This window comes from Crocodylus siamensis, chromosome 8 (genome assembly GCF_052110815.1).
Source record: "Crocodylus siamensis isolate JL-2025a chromosome 8, ASM5211081v1, whole genome shotgun sequence".
In the NCBI taxonomy this organism is placed as follows: domain Eukaryota; kingdom Metazoa; phylum Chordata; order Crocodylia; family Crocodylidae; genus Crocodylus; species Crocodylus siamensis.
In genome coordinates, this window is record NC_143402.1 from 74,236,981 (window position 1) to 74,256,205 (window position 19,225).

The 19,225-nt window shown below is 42.7% G+C and overlaps 1 protein-coding gene across 2 annotated transcripts in view; it reads left to right on the plus strand.

Moving 5' to 3' along the window:
* The window catches only part of HELZ (helicase with zinc finger), a 170,273-nt gene extending 161,733 nt beyond the window's left edge, over positions 1 to 8,540 (plus strand). For both annotated transcript variants that reach the window (XM_090059492.1, XM_090059493.1), the window contains exon 31: positions 1,232 to 8,540. In XM_090059492.1, coding sequence (XP_089915618.1) covers positions 1,232 to 1,563 — 332 coding nt within the window. In that variant the 3' untranslated portion in view covers positions 1,564 to 8,540. The remainder of the gene's footprint in view (positions 1 to 1,231) is intronic.
* Positions 8,541 to 19,225: the final 10,685 nt, after the last annotated feature.

Genomic DNA, 19,225 nt, shown 5'->3' on the forward strand with positions numbered 1-19,225 from the left:
GTCGGTCTCGGGGCTGCAACCATTGAGAAGCCAGTTCCAGAGCCTGGTGCGGCTTCAGCTCCTGGACCAACAGGCAGCTGATTGCCAGCCCTGGCCCTGTGTTAAGTTTATGCCACCCTACACTATTCTACATTTTTATGGTTAATTTGCCGTTTTATGGTGCCTTAAATCTGGTGCCTATGTAGCACCCTGGCCATTTATGCCACAGTTAATGTGTTACTTGTGGCACAAATGTATTGCATGGGTAGGGGGCTTAGACATTTCTAAACATTAAGAAACATTAAAAATGCGTTTAGTCTTTGGCACAATATGGATATGAAAAAAAAGTTAGCTTCTGGCACAATATGGATATGAACTGGCACAGAAACTGTGAAATTGGCACAACACTGAAAAATATTGCATGCAGCAATTAATAGAGGTCTCTTGAATTCATTGGATGCTTATGGGAAACCACTGAAGCAGTGTTCTTTTGGTGCTTAGTCCTGAATACTGAGTACTGGGAGCTTTATCCAGTCAATCATTTACGCCCAGATTTTTAAAGGTACTTAAGTGTTGCTCCACGCAGCATTGCAAAAAAATCCTATTTTCAAAAGTGGCATTCAGGAGCCTGAGATTTGTTGAAAGTCATTAGGGCATAAGTCTCTCTTGCAGATGGGACATGGCCATCCCTTCGAGCCCTAAAGTTGTGTAAATCTGAATCAATTAAGCCTTGCAACACTTGAGAGGAGAAATGCCTAAATGCGTTTAAAAACATGAGCCTTATGCATGTGCAGAGATAGAAGCACACAGATAGGCCTACTGGCTGGCATTAAAGTTAGACATAGGTTGAAACTGGGTTGGAGACAGGACATGCAGTGCTTTGCACTTTGTGCTGCAGTCATTTGTTGGCCAGATGTTTTCAGTTCCAATTCATAGTCACCTGGGCTTGAAATTTGCAGTCCTTTTTCATTTGACCTCAGGATTAGTCCTTTGGTTTGTTTCCTACAGATCCTCATCTGGCTTTCCAAAAGACAGGACAAAGGAAGAAAAAAAACCTAAAGCTCATAGAGTCATTTTAAAAGAGGTTCTGGAGAAAACTAGTATTAATCTCAAGCTTCCTGTTGCTTTAATCTAATACCAAGGTTCTGCAGGGTCTAGATACCAGTCACTCCTTGCATCTGAGGTTATCATCTAAAAGCTCTCGTTTGTGGCAGCCATTCAGTAAAACGCGTTTTATTCGTTCTTTTTCTAGCTCCACCGAAGACGGTCAAACCTCCCGAGGATCCCCTGAAAGCCGAAAACATACAGCTGTCCAATTCCTTCAACTACAACGTGCTGCAGCATCTTGGCCAGTTCCCACCCCTCATGCCCAACAAGCAGATCGTTGAATCAAACAGCAACAGCCAGCAGAATGCTGGTGGGAACAAGCCTGCCATGTCCTACGCAAGTGCTCTGCGGGCTCCACCAAAGCCCAAACCCCCTCCTGAGCAGGCAAAAAAGAATAGCGACCCTTTGTCTTTGTTTCAGGAACTTAGCCTAGGTAGTTCATCAGGTAGCAATGGCTTTTACTCCTATTTTAAATAATCAGATTATTTTTTTTAGAGAGAATTTAATTTTTATTTGTGTCAGTAGATATCAGATAGTTGGGGCTTCACCTGTAGTTGCAACTATTCCCTTTGTTTATATTAGTAAATATATCCTCACTTAATTGCTTTGCTGCTAGACTTGCAACTAATTTTTTAATTATATTCCATTATCTTGCTCTTTTTTTTGATGTGGGTCAGAATTTTGAAAGCTTTTATGTAGAACACCACACACACATTATTTTATAATTTGTGTAATGTTATCTATGTGTTGCATTAAGCTAGCAGCTGAGAGGTTAACTGTGCAACTTCAAAAAAAAAACAAAAAACAAAAAAAAGTTTGTCTAAATTGTATTTAAAATTGTAAGTAGCATTTACATTTATTCAATAACATTAGCAAACTATGCTGGGTTTCTGTACCAGAAATGGCCAGTTAATGTAAAAATGTATGTTATTTCTGCTTAAATTCATTTAATTTTTTTTAATAAAGGTGCAGCATCTTCTAAATACTTTCAGTTTTATCAGCTTTTTTGTGAAAGGATGCTGCATTCTCAGACTTTTCTAGTTTTAGATTCTGTATGATGTGGTATTGTATTCTCCATCCACTGTAGGGTAAAGTAAAGGCAGACACATATGCCATTGTTTGGAAACATTCAGATAAAAAACATTGGTATACTTAAAAAGTACTCTACATTTTATTTTTTGGACAAGCTAGTAATTTAAGCTTGTTTGAAAGGTTAATTTGATAGGTTTTTTAAATGAATCATGAAGCTGAAAATAAATTTTTAGGTATGTTGGTGCTTAGTAGATTTAATAACTATTTTAAAAAAATGTGTGAATTTAGTAAAATACTTTTTTTTGTTTTGTTTTGTTCTGTTTTTCCCACTATGCATGTGTAAATGTTTGTAATCTGGCTTTTTTCCCCTTCTTCAGTGGTATAAAGAACAGTGCCGCTTTAAGGTTTTGGTTTTTTTTTCCGGTAAAATTTTTGGTACATTATTTGATGTTTACATTAAAATATGACATTATACAAGGAAAATCAAATATTTTGCTAACTGTTTTGTTTGAGGAGCATCATTAAAGAAGAGGTTTAATATTTGTCACAGCTGTATCCAAATTAATCCATTTAAATCTTCACTGGGGCAAAAACAACTTCCAGGTTTTTTATCCATGTGAGTTTTGCTAAAGTTCTCCACAAACCTGTTCCTTCAGGACTCCATATTGAAAGAGAACTCTACTACACATGTTAAGAGAGAACTTGAGATGAAAACTTGAAAGATAATCTTTATCTTTAAAATACGTTGGTCTTGCACACTGTTCATACTTTTGAAATTAAGGAGCGTGTGTATGTATAGCTTCTCCAGGGGTTATAGTCCTCCTTTATAGTTTAAGAGATCTCTTTAAATCTGGGTCATAATTGCTTTTTACAAAGGCTGGGCTGGGTTTGTATACAGTATCCCGCCTCCCCCACATTTACTAGATGTAAGAATTAAAATTTCAGAGTTTTGTGTGAATCTGTCAATGAGAGACCTTACTAATGAGCAGTGCCTCCTGCTGTATTCAATCAAAGTTTTGCTCTGGTTACAATCAATTTGTTTGCATTAGACTTCATGTTGTAAGGTAAGGGTCTTTATATAAGGCTAATTTAAATTCAATACGCTGCAGAGATTTGAATGGTTGCTATCAATCTTTTCTGGGTTCATGGTTCAAATACTTAGCAGAAAACTAACTTTTCTTTGTATAAATTGAAACATGCATAACTGGTTAATTTATTTCTTAGTGTATAAAATGAAACAAAAGCTGTTGGGGTGGGGAAAGCCCCTGCCAAATACTGCTTAGCACTTCAATACATGGCACAGATCAGGAGGATCTAAAATGAGCGGGGCCAGATTCTGCAACCTGTAATCTAGCAAAACTCCCGTTGACTTCAGTTGGTGTGCTTTTGCTACTTTGAGGACTGCAGAAATAGGTCTGTGAAAATTCAGTTAACAGGGGCCAGAGCCTCAGATAGTTACAAATCAGCTGACATCCATTAATTCAGTAGAGCTATGCCAGTTCACACCAACTGAGAATCTGGCCAAAGTGGTCTAGGAGAAAAATCTGTGTGTCTGAATGTTATAGTCTATGAATTTTGCTCGGTGACGTGCAAGTCTATGGCAAAAGGTCAGCTAGGGTTCAAATGCACTTCACTTCGCCAGGTTGGCATTGTAATTTCAGGGGTTTCAAAATCACTCGTTTATATGGAGCAGTCTTTTTATTCTGTTCACCATATTTGAATATTAAAATAATAAACATCACTTGTTAATTTACTGCTATCTGTGAATTAGTTAAGGTGGAGATGCTCGCCTCTCCCCCCATTTTATTATAACTGTCTTACACTGGCATTGTAGCTCCAGTAGCATGTCATGGATGAGGTGGCATTTGCATACTCAACTTACGCTTTCAGTTACTTTTAATTTTCTTTATAAAAAATATTTTTTGTACTTTCTGGCTAAAGTGTTTCATGGTTGCTCTTATCCCAAGAGAGAGATCTTCTGGCAAATATAATATAAAAACTGATTTTATTATTTAGGAGAACTGTGTTGTTCCCTCATAAGATACGTTTAAAGTGTTTTCTTGCAAAACAGTTTTGTTTCGCAGTGCCACTTTTGGCATGTACATAGTCCTGAGTTTATAACATTTAGTTTTAATCTTACTTTCTTCAAATCTGTTCGAGTTGCAGTCACTTGAACATAGAGTTACTGAGGTCAGCAGCTTTGAAGAAAGGGAAAAGCTAAACATTTTCATGAAATTGATTATTTTTTACCAAGATTTCAAATTCTTTTTATGGAATTTCTAAATTCAGAAAATTTCCACAAAGTCTACCCCTGAATGTGCCCAGTCCATGCCCTGTTTTGAGCATCAGAAAGCTGAGGAATGCTGGTATTTGATTATAAAAGCTCTGGTTTGGGGCCTAGTCATACGCTCCTGGAAGTCAAATGAAGTCTCTCCGTTGGCTCCAGTGTGTAGTGGTGCATACCTGCTTATGTGGGGCAATTACATAATTATGCAAATCTTAATTTTGAAAAGTAAGCCCAGGTCCTCAGCTTGTGTGTACTGTCCTCTCTCAGTTGAAGTCAGTGGAGGTTTGATGACTTAGGCCAGCTGAAGATCTGGCTCCTTGACTCTTCACTGCAGCTTAGAGATCAAACTCAACATAGCAGTTATGACCAAAGCTTGCGCTCTTTTTTTAGGAGAAATTCTTCTGAGGGCCTTGGCTATTTTCACTAAATAAGGATCACAGGATCTGGATTTTTAATTAATAAAATCTATATTTAATATCTTGGAAAAGTTCTGGTTTTGGCTTCTTTTAATTCATTCCTTTTCATGGAAAATACGATAGTCTTATGGGAATTTGTCTTTGCTACAATAAGAGCTAGTTGCACAGCAGAGAATTGAGAGAGGTTTACAATGGAGCTCCAAGGTAAATCACTTAATTTCTGATTTTCTGTTTAAAAGACAGAGCTGCTGCCTTTAAAAAGACATTGTTTAACAGTGTGATTGGTAGAGTTGTCTTCTGAGTTTTAAAGAGTAATTTCACAGGGAGTTATGAGTATTTAATCATGGTCTTAGTGGGTCAGAAAAAAGAAACACAGTGAGTGATCCTGTTCACAAAACATGTGAGGCTAGAAATAACTTGAAGTCAGGATAGTTCCTTGAATCAGTTTGGTTTTGATGTTACAGTACTTTAACGCACAGCCTGTGGTACATTTCAATAAGGTACTGGATAATGGGTATGCTTGTCCTGATTTCTCCTGCGTTACAGTCACAACCTGCTCTGTGCAGACACCCCCCGTTTAAATTCTGTTTGCTTGCTAACCAATTCCAGGAAAAAAATGGCTTTCCATCTCTTTCACCTGATTCAGCCCTAACTCCTAAAACCGTCGGTCAGCTTTTCCAGCCCCCCACAAACTCTTGCTGTGGATTAGACCTTTGAACTAGAATCCCATCTCATTAGTGGATTCCTTCCTGTGACCGTACGGGCTCCCTAGCTGCCAGCCCCCCGTCTCAGCAGTCAGGAGGCAAAGACTTCTAAATACTTCGTTATTGGCTTTTGGCAGTAGCCCCACATCCAGCATTATATCTCTTTTCATGGTACTGAATAATCATTCACCAAATCAGGCTTGATCGTGCTTGGGGATGAGGGTGGATGAGCCACGACAAGTGAATAACTGATCTCTCAGAGTGCTGTAGTTCAACATCCAATCTTCCTATCATTGGTGGCACAGCACAGACGTGGCAGGTACCCATTTTTGTAGCTCATCTATCTGCCTTTCAGTTATAAAGGCACAGCGAACCTTTGGAGTGTTCACAGACCTATAGGTTGGCTTATCCATGATTTTGATGGGGTGCCACAGTAGCAGTAGAAAATGGTCCCTAAGTGAATGGCTACTATGAACTTCCTCACCGCACTGTGGATGAAGGATCAGAAATGTTGCATCAGGCACAACTGGTGTTTACCCCCAGTGCACCCTGCCTGCTGTTTGTGCCCAGCACCTCATCTGAGGTGTAGGTAGGTACCTATAGCCTAAGCTGAGCCTGATGTGCTTTTCTACCGCTCGCTGCGATCCTGTCCCACTGCACTTTTGAGATTCTGCCACCTTATAACAGAGCGGTCTCAAGCAGGCCCATATGGATGTCTTACACTACAAATAGCTGGGGGAAAATGTCAAAAGTCAGTAGTGCTTTCGGGTGTCCTGCTTTGTCAATGCTCAAGACCCTGACCAGAAAGGAGGCCTGCTTTTCAAAGGATGGGTGCTCAGCACTTTCTCAAAACAAGGCCTCCTAAAGGGTCACAAGTTGGGCATTCACTAGTCACTATTGAAAAGTTAGGTTAAGAAGCGCATTGAATTCCCCCATTCTGGCCTTTTGGAGAGTTTTCATTCCTCCTCCAACATATATTTCATATTTTTTTTCAGTTTCTCCCAAGTGGAACGAAGACCGTGCCAGTCCCATTTGAATTTAACTTTTGAGCAAAGGAGGATTGAGTCAGCCGGTGTACAACCCTGTTTCAAGCAAATGCAGCTGTAGTAGAGTTCAGGACAGGAGCATATAATTGAGATAGGTGCTGAATGTTCATAGAGTTAGCTAGCGTTCACGTTGCCCACCCATTTGTGTGATGTGGTGTCACTATGCCAGGCAGTGCAGGAAGACAAACCAAACTAAGTTTTATTTTCCATTCTGTTGGCGCTTTCAGTTTCTTCCTGTGTTTATAGACTGGATGCAAACTTGCAAAGTTTGGGAGGGAGTATTTCTTTCAACCTTGCAGTCTCACACCCTGGCCAGATGCAATGTCAACACATCACAGGTGCACACTATTGGAGCAGGTGAAAATGTGCTTATAAAGGTGTGATGATGGTTCAGAACTTGTAATATATTCATTACAACTTGCATCTGTACATCTCCTACATGGTGAGGAATTATTTTGTTTAGTACTATACCACTCTAATTAAGCAGTACATGTATTTATCCACCTTATGGTTTGCAGTCAGGGCCATGTCTGGATTCAGTGGAGACCCAAGTGATGAAGTGATTAGAAAAGCTCCTAGAAATAAGACCATGAAAACAGCAGGATAGTAAAAGTATATATCATAGTAAATGAAGAACAAGGTAGACAATAGATGAGCCCAATCAAACTGACATTCATGTTTAGGAAAAGGAAGTTTTTTATTGCCTATTGAAATGAATATTAATTTTACCGTGTGTCTTCGTGTTGTTAGCTTTTGGTACCAGCCTCTGCCTTCCACATTGGGCACATGACAGGTGTACTAAATGATCCACAAGTATTTCGGTCCAGGCCTATGTAGGTAGGTTGAGTATTTTGATACCTCCCTCCCACTATCTCTAATGAGTTTAGGGGAAGATTTTTAAATGCACGTGAGGGATTCAGGAGCACAAGTCTCACTGAAAGTCAGTGAAGTGCTGTTGAAAATTCCCGCTAATCTATAACCTCTACACCAAGATGACGATCGTTCCAGTCTCAAAGCCAGCACAGAACCATAGGATCATCCTTTCAGAGATGGCAGGTAGAGAAATAAATCTGCTTGGAGATACTAAGCCAAAGGTTTCAGACAGTTTTGCCTCCTTTGTGTATCCTTTTTACTGCAGTCGGTACATAATAAGAATAACATTCACCCTTCTGTACTACGAGATCTGTTTTAAGCAGGAGGTAAGCTCTCCAGCATGGTTTAGACTAGGATAGCAAGGTTTCTTTGTGTTCTTAATACCGGGGCAGAAGTTAACTCTGTGCAAAGAGCTACCATAAGGTATCATTTGAAGACTTAAATGAGACTTAGGTCCTGATTTTCTACACCAGTGGTAGATTTAGCATTGACTACAGTGAGCATAGGATGAAGTCCTTGGCACACAGACCGTATACTACCACTCTGTCCCAGGACCTGACTAACATATGTTCATAAGTGAGGGAAACAGTCAATCTCTAACCCCAAGTGAACGTATAAAACTGTAAAATAACTTATCCCCTCTTGTTAAGAGACAACATAAATGCAAGAGTTTTCTCAGTGAAAAAAAGTGTTCCTAGGTTTTCAGTGAGACAAATTTATGCATTATTTAGAAAAAATGGCGTATGAATAAATAACAGGTTCTTTCAACAATTAGTGGCAGCCCCCTAAGAAGTTCAGAAAGACTGTCAAGCACCAAGAATGATTTACATCTTTAAAAATTCAAATTACTCTTGGCATCTACCAGTAACCATGACAAAGCTAATCCATAAGGTGCTTTTTTCAGATTGATTTATCTCAGCCACTCTGTGATTCCTTGTAAAAATGCTTTGAGGATTGGGGTCTACAGTATCTATCTAGACGTGTAATAACTGTCTTGGTGCATTCTTTTTATTTTTAAAGATTAATGGTAACACAAAATGTATTTTACTGCTACATTTAAAATGTATTTATAATAAAAATGCCTTTTAATAAATAATGTTGAAATTTGCCAATGGATTATGTTTACGGTATATACCACCACTTCTTTATAGACATTTCTGAATCGTGACACACAAGTGCAGAAAAAAAATGATGATTTCTTTTGAATCCTGACAACACCAATTCTGAAGAGGAAGGTTTTGTTTTGTATGCAGCTGCTGCAGTGGTTGGTATTAGAGAGAAGGTAACTTTTATTTTTGAACGGCGAGCCAGAACGTCAGCTGATGGGAACTGGTCTAGCTTCATCAGGCACAGTGGAGTTTCACACCAGCTGCTGAGAACCTGGCCTAATAACATGTATTAAAATATAAAAATAAACAAAGGAACTAACTGACTTTCTGCCTTCCATATGATGAGCAATGCATAGGAAAGGGGCAGTGCTGGTGGCTGGGTTTTAGTAGTGAAATCCCCACCTGATTAAAGCGAAGGGGGTGGGAATTTCATCCTTGAGAGAATTTTGCAAAGAAAAAATATATGCAGTACTACAGACATGACATAATGTGAAGGTCCAGCCAGTCATTTGCAGTTGGGCAAACAAGGTATAAAGTGCACCCCCATTAGAAGGATAGCTCAGTTTGCACTCACTTGTCTTGGTGAAAGTGTCTGCACAGGATGCAGAGAAGTAGAAACTAGGTAGGTAATGAATTTATTGTAACACAAGGCTTATTATGTTGTCAACCCACAGGGACCTTGACTTCCTCAGGATTTCTTGGAAGGCCTGCTGCTTTGATAGAACAAGCTCAATTAGACAAGCATTCACACTAATTGGGGAGGGCTCCTAAATGCCAGCATGACATGAACAGAAAAATTACAGGGCATCTAACCATAAATCAGATCTCACATTTAAGGTTGTGAAAACTCCTGTTTCTCTCAGTAGTTGCAGTGCACCATATCTGCCAGTGACTGGAAGTAGCACTTGCAGTAGCACTGACATAAGAAGACACAACCCTTCTGTGGACATTTTATAATACTACAAAACACCTTCGCCCCGCAATAGAAGGAACACCCAGAAAGGATCACCGGATATTGAAGGCAGCTGCAGCAAAATTTTACTTTCCTACTCTGTCCAGGCTGGACAAAAGGAGCATTAGTGAGTTGTCTTCCTTAGTTTAGACTACACGCAAGATAGTTTTTGGATCCAAGATATTTTTGATGCCACCTGCAAACAAAATGAAAGCGCTGATGGAGCCATTGAGGTTTGCAAACATTATGTCTGAATACAGGCCCATGAACATTATCCTATTACTCATTTGTTGATTTAAAACCTGATCCTAGGGAGAGCCAGGCAACTGCAAGTCCCACTAAAAATAGACTATTTGTTTGCCCCATGTTCCATCAGTTGGTGCCACCATTTATGTCCATTGCCTAAAGACAGTTTCAATACCTTGTTTTTAGGTGGTGTGTTCCTGCTTACTCCCCTTCTCCCAGACTTCTTTTAATAACCTCTCTGAGGCATTTGTGGTTTGTGCTACTTTTCTTCCCATCTGCTCTGGGTTAGCATTGCAGCTCCATCTTTCAGTCCTCTTGCTGTCAAAGCAGGCATAAATGAGCTTCCTGAACTATTGCTTAAGTTGACAAAATATAACTGTCTATGTTAAAATTCCAGTGTGCTTTCATATCTAGCTCTACATTTTTCCTACTTAAGGGGCAACCTGTGATTTTTATCCCCATCCCCTCTGAGGGGGATCTGTACATCAATCTTGACTAACTGTGAAGTTCTCTGATGCTGCCATGATGGAGGGCAAGCAGACAGATGGTGAGAAGATGCCCGTAGGCTAAGCTGACACAGAAGGTGTGGCGTGAATACAGGATACCAAGAGAAGTCATAGACTTTTCTTTTCTTTTTTGTATCATGTTACATTTGGTTTTTCTTCAGCATTTTTTTTTTTACTTTCACCAAAGAACTGAAATCCAGAGTGACTTCCCAATCCTCATTGTCCAAGGGGTTTAAAATGAAGTAAGGAATGTCTGATTTCATCCATGTCCATTAAAAAGTTAATTATAGCCTGCTTCCCTTGCCTGTGTAGCTAGAGACTGTCTGAGTTACCAAGCAGGCAGCGGATGGGTTTGTCTGTCAAGTCAGAACAGTTGCTGGAGTGTAATGCCCTGTAATTTTGTTGGTTGATGGCAAGACTTAAAATAGTTTCAATTAACTCCCTGTGAAAGCAAGACAAGACCATAACAGATTTTTAGTAAACAGCTCTACACTGGCACCTACCTCTGACAAGCTGCCCATCTATCTGTCTGTCTGACGGGGAGTGCTCTGAGCTCCTTGTGGGGTCAGGGATTGCAGAGGTTTACCAGTGCTTCTGGGACTGTGGCTAGAAGAAGGGAATCTGCTACTCAGGTAGAAACATAACACCAAGGGGTGTGCTACAACTGGACTGAGGGTAAGTGGTTATGCACTGGTTTTTATGGATCTGGAGATGTCAAACGTTTATGAAAAAGACTCTGAAGAGATACAGAATGCAGTAGCAGGACTTAATGACATAATAACTTTTAAATAACTTATCTGATGGGCCTAATGTCCTGCAGTGTTAGGAAAGCCCTGCTGCTGTGGGGCAGGGACAGATGCTCCAATCTGATGCCTCTGTCAGTAGCTGTCTCATTAGCTGGTATTAACTTTTCCCATTAACCTTGGGGTTTACCTTTTTCTTTGAGCCCCTTTTCCTCAAACTCTCCTCACCCTCTCATTTACTATTGCCGCATCCAGGTTCAGGGTGGACTGGAGCACTCTGGGTCTTCCCTGCCTTTGTGAGCTAATGGTGGGACAGCATGTTGAAAGGGATGGGGACTGGAGTTGTCCACCCTGGAGGTAATGATGAAAGATGACTCGGGAGCTGAGGTGTACCAGTAAGAGCTGGCAAAGGCCCCCAGCACAAACAGAGGCAGCAGAGTGCCAGCCAGTGGTTTGCATTCAGCTGTACACATGCTCCAAAGTTTAAATTTGAAACTGCCCCACAATTTTTTCTGCTTCTTGAGTTTCCCTCCTTTCCTGTGAGTCATAAGTCCTAGAAGCTGGTATTGAATATCTGCAATAAGACCTCACAAGTTAATGACTGCAGCGGGGCCCCCTGCACATCAGCAGACTATTTTGTAGTCATAGGCTATTGACTAGTCTGTCTGCACTGACGACTGGTGCTTCAGCTTTAATCTACTAGGCAGCTCGGAGTAATCTTCTGGAATCTGATAAGGGACTCAGTGCAAGATTATGGGTGCTTAGCTGCTGAGGCAGCTGCCTGAGCTGTGTAAAAGCCTTTCCAGCCCTATGTTATTGCACAAATAATACATTGGCACCCATACATATAAACATACCGGTATTAGCAGCAACCATAACTATTTGGTGCTCTCCGGCATCTTCTTGGCGATGCTCTGGCACACCTTTTCAAGCATTAATTAAGCCTCACAGCACCTCTAGGGCATAGGGAAGAATTACCTCTGTTTTAGCTGGAAAACACAAGTCACTGGGCTTGTCCAGGGTTAAGCAGCATCCCTGGTGCAAACCTAGGGGTAGAACCCAGATCACCCGACTCCCAGCAGCACAGTGCCATGGTGTGTCTCTTCTCTGGCAATCAGTCACCTTCCCTTCAGAGGATTACGTGAGCCCATTTGGAAGAAGGCAGTAAAGATGATACCATTTTCTGCAAACAATCGGACAAGCATGTTAACGTATCTGAGGCAGAACCCTTTGTCAGGTCGCTCCAGGAGGGAAGTCACCTACATGTATGCCATCTTGGACTCAGGACAGTTGCCTTCTATGGGCTTGAAGGACTTACCTGACTTTTATAATATCAAATATGAAGTTGCTAACATGGAGAGCTTGCAGAAAGAGAGATTCCTGCTATCTAAGCATCACTTGGCTTATGATACTCTTTTTGCAATGGAAAAAACTAGCTGGTTGGGTCAGGATAACATTTGTTAAATGAAGATTTTGCCTCTGCAGAAAAACAGCAAAAATTGTGGAGAAATTGGACAACATGTTCTTCCCTAGTTCAGAGGCCCAGCAACATCATGCTGAAGTTTAGTGAAACCATTTCCTAAGACACTAATGCACACATTTTTATAGTGTAGGCACTTCTATGCTGCTTTTGTGCTTTTCATTTAATAGATTTCATAGATTTCATAGACATCAGGGCTGGAAGGGACCTCAGGAGATCATCGAGTCCAGCCCCCTGCCCAAAGGGCAGGAAGTCAGCTGGGGTCATAGGATCCCAGCAAGATAAGCATCCAATTTACTCTTGAAGGTGTTCAATGTAGGTGCTTGAACCACCTCCGCTGGCAGACTGTTCCAGACCTTGGGGGCTCGGACAGGAAAGAAATTCTTCCTTATGTCCAGCCTGAAACGGTCTTGGAGGAGTTTGTGACCGTTCGACCTCGTCATCCCTCGGGGCGCTCTGGTGAACACGCGTTCCCCCAGATCCTGGTGGTCACCCCTGATAAACTTATAGGTGGCCATCAGATCACCCCTGAGCCTGCACTTTTCCAGACTAAAGAGTCCCATGGCTCTCAGCCTGTCATCGTAAGATCTGTTTTCCTGACCTCTGATCATGCGCGTGGCTCTCCTCTGGACTCTCTCAAGCTTCTCCACATCCTTTTTGAATTGTGGGGCCCAAAACTGGACACGGTACTCCAGCTGCGGCCTCACCAAGGCCGAGTACAAGGGGAGAATGACGTCCCGGGATTTGCTCGAGAAGCATCTATGGATGCAAGCCAGCGTTTTGTTCGCTTTACTAGCTGCAGCATCGCATTGCAGGCTTATGTTCATCTTGTGGTCAATGATAGACTATATCCACAGCACCTCCTCACCAGTTGGAAAACACCATGTACCATTTGCAATGCTCAGTAAATAGAACCTGATGTCAGTTGGGGCCCCTAGGTGACTCCATAATATAATTAAAAATAATACTAAAATAAAAGCCAGCCATTAAAAAAAAGAACATTTTATCCATTTTTTCATCCTAATTGACATCTAGCACATTTTTCCTTCTTTGTTTAATTACATACTCTGTCGAATTACTTACTTTTTCTTAAGAAAGTATGAACGTTTTTATTTGAAATTGATCCTTGTTAACCTTTTACATACCATTGATTCCTTTGATTAATTTATGGTTTGCTTGCAGATTTCCCAAGTGCTGTTATGTTTTCTGCACGCATTGCTGCTCTACAAATACTGTTTTTGATGTATTTACTGTGTCTCTACTGTAAGTGGGGCGGAGAGTCATAAATAAGAGCATATTTGACTGGACAGAAGATTTACCTTTTTGAGTTAATTCAAGCATGTCAGAATCTGCACATTTCTCAAGCAGTAAGTGAGGGATGCTCTGAGCTCTCCCAGTATCAATCATTTGACTCATTTTCATTTATTTTGTTAGTTTAAAAAAATTTCTAGAAAAATTGTGACCAATTAGCTTGTCCAGTAGCCTGGGGAGGATCTATGGTGCCCATAAAAATTTGCTGGAGTTGAAATGTGGACTATTCCCTCCTCAATATGTCAGTATTTATGCTACTCTCTTTCACTGTCGGCCTCAGCAAGCAAAGGACAATCACAGCCCTTGAGAAGTTATCTGCTTTCAAAGCAGAAGACTTAGGAAAAATGGAGTAAACATGTCTGTTGAAGTCTGGATTTGGGATAATTTAACCTGAGAAAAGCTGCAGAGTTTTGTTTTATCAAAGGCGGGTAACGCTGTACACGTCTAACGAGGAAGACTGCTGCAGCAGTGTTTGGGTCTAAGCCCAAGTTTGAACTGCCCAGGTAATGGGGGTCCAGGCCGGCTCCGTGCCGGGAGGGTTCCCATCTCCTGGAGCGCGCGTAGGGTGGCCATTTGTCCGGTTTTATAGAGGACAACCCGGTTTTCTGCTACTCTGCCCTACTGCTCCAAAGCCGGACGCCTTTATGTCAGGCTGGTGGAAGTCTGAGGAGGAAAATAGAGGGCATAAAAGTGCTGGGTTTTGTGTCAATAGGACCGAGTAGCAGAAAACCGGGCTGCCCTCTGTAAAACCGGAGGAATGGCCACACTACGCACGCATTGTCCCCGGGCCTCAGAGCAGTGATGGCGCGTCCCAGCCACGCCGGCCGGCTCACCTCAGGCCTGGGATCACAGGTGCAGCCACTCCGGGCTCGTCCCCGGGGCCCGCTCCGCCTCACCCTGCGCAGCTGCCAGGGGATGACCCCGGAGCCGCCTCAGTCTGCCAGGCCTCTCCTGACTGTGGCGTGCTGCTTTTTAAGGCTTCTGTTTTCAAACTCCCCGGCAGGGACGTCGGGGCTTTCTCTTTTCACCTGACACTGCCTGCGCCTGCGTTGGGACCTCGAGTGAAACCTTGCGCTCGGCGGCCTTCCAGCTCTGCCGGCCTCTCCCTCCCTGCAGGGCCTGTGGGACTGCCAGCCCCGCTCCTGACTCGGGTCACGAGCAGGGCCGGACAGCGCGGGGCTGCGCCTCAGCGGTGGCCGCGGCGTGAGAGGGCAGCTGCCTCGGGCCAGGCTGCTGGAAGGTTTCCATCAGCTGCATGGACAGGCTCGAAGATGCTCAGAAGAAAGAGAAGTGCTCTGAGAGAAGCAGCAAGGGCGAAAGCGAGCAGTTTTGCTGGGCTCTGGGATGCGTTTCTTGTGGGCTTACGCCTCACGCCTGTCGCCACAGCGTTCATGCTTGTGCCTGGGACGCCTCACGAGAGACCTGCCATGAAACCCTCAGCGACGGTGAGCCATGTCGGGCAGGCGTCCCGCTCTCCTGGAGATGTGACCTCTGTGCCTCAGGCTGACCCCGGCAGGGCATCCATGAAAGAGCCCGAAGGAGGAAAAGGATGGAGCACATTGGCAGGAGCAGCGAGAGATGCACAACAGCTGAGGGAAAGCCTGTGGGTCCTGCCGTCACTTGCTCCTCTTCCTTTACATCTCCAGTAGAAAGCACAGGTTAGCCGCGAGTGTGCACAGGTAAGTGTGCGAGAGACATTTTTGTTACTCTCAGCCATGAGAACCAACCCCCCTGCAACTCTGTGCGCGTCCAAACTGCACTTGTGCAGCCCTCCCAAATCTCCACAGAGTTTTGTTCCTGATTTCTCAGCAGCAGAGAATAAGACGGAGCCTCAGCCATGTGTCATTATTAGTTATGTGTATTGAGGAAAATCCAGACATGTCCGCCAGGAACGGGCTCCCACTGGGCCCCATGCTATGTGAACCCATAATAAGAGAGACCTTGTGGCTGCAAAGGCCACTGGTGGAAGAGGTTTTGTGATGGTGTGTAATGGGAATCTTTTGTGCATCATCCTTGTGCATTTTAATGCCTTGCTTTTTGCTTCGTTTGTCTGGGTACTGCATTACTGTCAGTAGTGGGCGGCAACTGGTTCTTTTGATCTTATTTGTGCCTCTGTTACTCAGGATATTTGCATGGAAAAGAAGACATTTGCAATGGGGTATTTTTTCCCTTTTTTCTTTTTCCATTTTGGGGACTTTCTTGTCATCTCTCTTGTGGTAAGAAAGGGAAACAGTTTGATCAGAAGTGCTAAAATCAGGTATTTTTTAAATGCATGTGATGGACAAGTGAATACATTTTGAGTTTATGTGATGTACAGTTTTCCTTTAATTGGGACTCCCTTGTCACCTGTCTTTGTGATAGCAGAAGGGTATGCAGTTTGCCCGGAAGCATTAAAATCAGATCTTTTTTGAAATGTCTGTGATGTACAGTTACATTTCAGAACCTGCATTGTGGTATAAATAACCCTATATTTCAAATTGCATTTGCTGACACCTTTTTCTAAGTGTTGAACATTTATATGCCCCCCCAAATACTATTTTAAAGGTCTCACTTGAAAAGGCTAGAGTTTTTGAACTGGGGCTTATGTCGTCATCAGAGGCTCTGCACCTTGATCCGTTTCCCAGGGTGCAAAGCGCCCATCACAGAAATCACCACAACGCCTACAGCTGGCACACTGCATGGGTCTCTATAGCCTACCGAGGTCAACGTCAAGGTCTCAGTGTTAATCTTGAAGGCCCTCCCTGGAGCTGGGGATGCATGCCTCTGAGAGCAACCCTCTTTGCAATGACAACCTCTCTGGATAGCTATGTTCCTCTACAGCTATGAAGCTGGTGAGAGCAGCAGATAGAGCATTTTTAGCAGCAGTGCCAAGGTTTTGAAACACATGGGGAGATAAGATTGACCACAGATCCCACAGTCTGCAGAACAGTGTGAAACTCCCTTCTGGGACTCGGCTTTCCACAGCTGCAACTGAAAACAGCAATGAGCGGAGGAAACAGAGGTGAAGGCCAACATAAAGAGCAGGAGAAGGGGGAGGAATAGAAAGGAGGCATAGAATGCAAAACTTAGCTTTTTTTTATATATATATAAGAGAGACAAGATATCTTGGGAAAGTAGGCCACTGTCTTGCTTGAGTTCAGTTGCTGTTGTGTGTTGAGAGGCACTCAGATACTGTGGTGATAAATATTGTTCTAAGGACTTAGCTGGATAGTACCTCAACAGACAACTTCATTCTTCAAGGCTGTTAGTCTGGCACCTTTTACGTACAACAAATTCACACAAAACAACATTTAAAAATAAAGGAAGCAAAATCTCTCCAAGTCTTAGGCCTAACAGCAAATCTTGTCCTTGCAGAAAAATGTATGATGTCTTCTGTTGTGTCAATCTTCTTCGCTTTCCCTTAGCACTTGTATAGATAGCATTTTGTCATTTCAAGGTGCTTGGCAAGCTTTAGCAAACTAGAACCCAAATTGCCAGAAGCTCTGAAGAATGTAAGTGATCTGGACCTGAGATCTAGGCTATCCGGTGAGTTTTCATACAGGCATGACCAAAAGTAACGATTTCCTGGTCCCTACTGGTAAAATCACTTGACTTGATTCCTCTACTCCTGCTATTCTACTCCTATTCTATCCCTGCTCTGCTGCAAATTTTTCAAGCAAGACAGATTGACTCGGGAGCATAAGCTCCAATAAAAGACTTGTGCTGCTCAAAAATACAAGCATTTTTAAACTTCTCCCCTTAAAATATCCACATGTCACTCATTTTGCTAACTGTCCGTTTTGCTCTATGCATGCTGAACCCTGATAGTTTATGACTGCTTTGGCTTCAACGTGGTGTCGACAAATGAAGCAGATCAGCTGTGCCAGGATATGTCCCAGCTCATCTGCTTCGTTGGGCAAAACACGTCTCCCATCGTTCTGCCTATTGATCTTGGGGGACGATGGGCAACATGTTCCCAACTTCCAGACATGCAGCCCAGCAATCTCTGGGAACCCCAGATGTTGCCAGAAGTGTGCTTCTGCGAGGAGGAAGCCCAACTTTCCCTGCTTCCAGAGACACGCGCTGGAGATCCTGGGGGTGCATCTCAAAAGTGGGGAAAGCTGGCAAGTACTTTCTAGGCTTGAGGGGCCTGATCCTGTGGAGGGATTCCCAGGGTGTGCAGGACCAGGCCCCTCTCCCCCTGGGGCAGTGGGAGAGTGCATGCAGCTCCAACCATGTGCACTGTCCCACCACAAAGCAAGTAGACATCCACCGCAATAATAAAGCGGCAGAATTTATTGCTACCTTTTATCGTAGCCATAATGTGGGATGACAAAAGGTATGAACGTCTATATGCTGTTGTTTTGTGCTGCCACAAAAATTTCATTGCACAAAGGTGACAAAAAGCAACATCTGTTTCTACTCTTCTGCACAAGGATTCCCCCTCCTTTCTTTTGATGATAATTTCCTACCTTAATGACTCTGCCTGGAGCAGGGGGTTGGGCTAGATGACCTGTTGAGGGCCCTTCCAGCCCTAATTTCCCTTGATTTTCTAATTCCACCAACACAAACATTTCCGGTACATCATGCTACAAAAATAATAATCATGGTGGGTCATAGCCTACCTGCTGCTCAGCTGAGAGCATGACAGCTCAAGCTGTTTACAGATTTTGTTTTCCCCAGACTTTATGCTTTGTTTTGCCCGCATAGAAGCCAATTACTTTTATTAACTTTTCTCACAACACATTATCAGCTCCCTGACAGGGAGATTTGGAGATGGCAGAATAGGCTTGCAGTAAGAGCAGCTGCTTCCCCACTGTGAATACCAACAACTGATTTAATGGACAAATCCCTCAGCAGTTTTTATTAATATCTGGAAAAGCAAAATGAAGTCATACACACGCTTCTCAGCCTTACAGGTTATGTTTTTAAATAGCAAATTATGCACCCAGAAGCCCCTTCAAATGCAGCAGATAGAAAATAAAGCACAGAGAGTTCAAGAGCTTTGGGAAAGGATCTAGCTCAGCTTTTAACTGAAAGTACAGTGGGTTTGCCTTGCACTGTGCTCTCTTTTATACCTGCACAAAGTGGACATGTACCTGGGCAACATTTCCTACCCCATTTTGTACATGGCCCACTCAAGTTAGCAGGCATTTGTCCATGGGCTTTCTGCAGATTTGAAGCAGACCCTTTCTTAATAACACAAGCATGGGAGCATGCAGCCAGGGACTTGGAGCCCCATGTGTTGTGCTGTTTATCTAATACACACATTATTCTTGCTAATTAATACAAAGCATACCTGAACACATCACATGCAGCAGTAAAGAGTATGCTGGCCACTGGATAGCACTTGTCTGACTGAATTGAAAAAAAGAAAAACTATTTTTTTTACTGAAGAATATAAGATGGACTTAAATTATTGGGTGAACCATGGAGGCAGACTGTGGTCATGTCT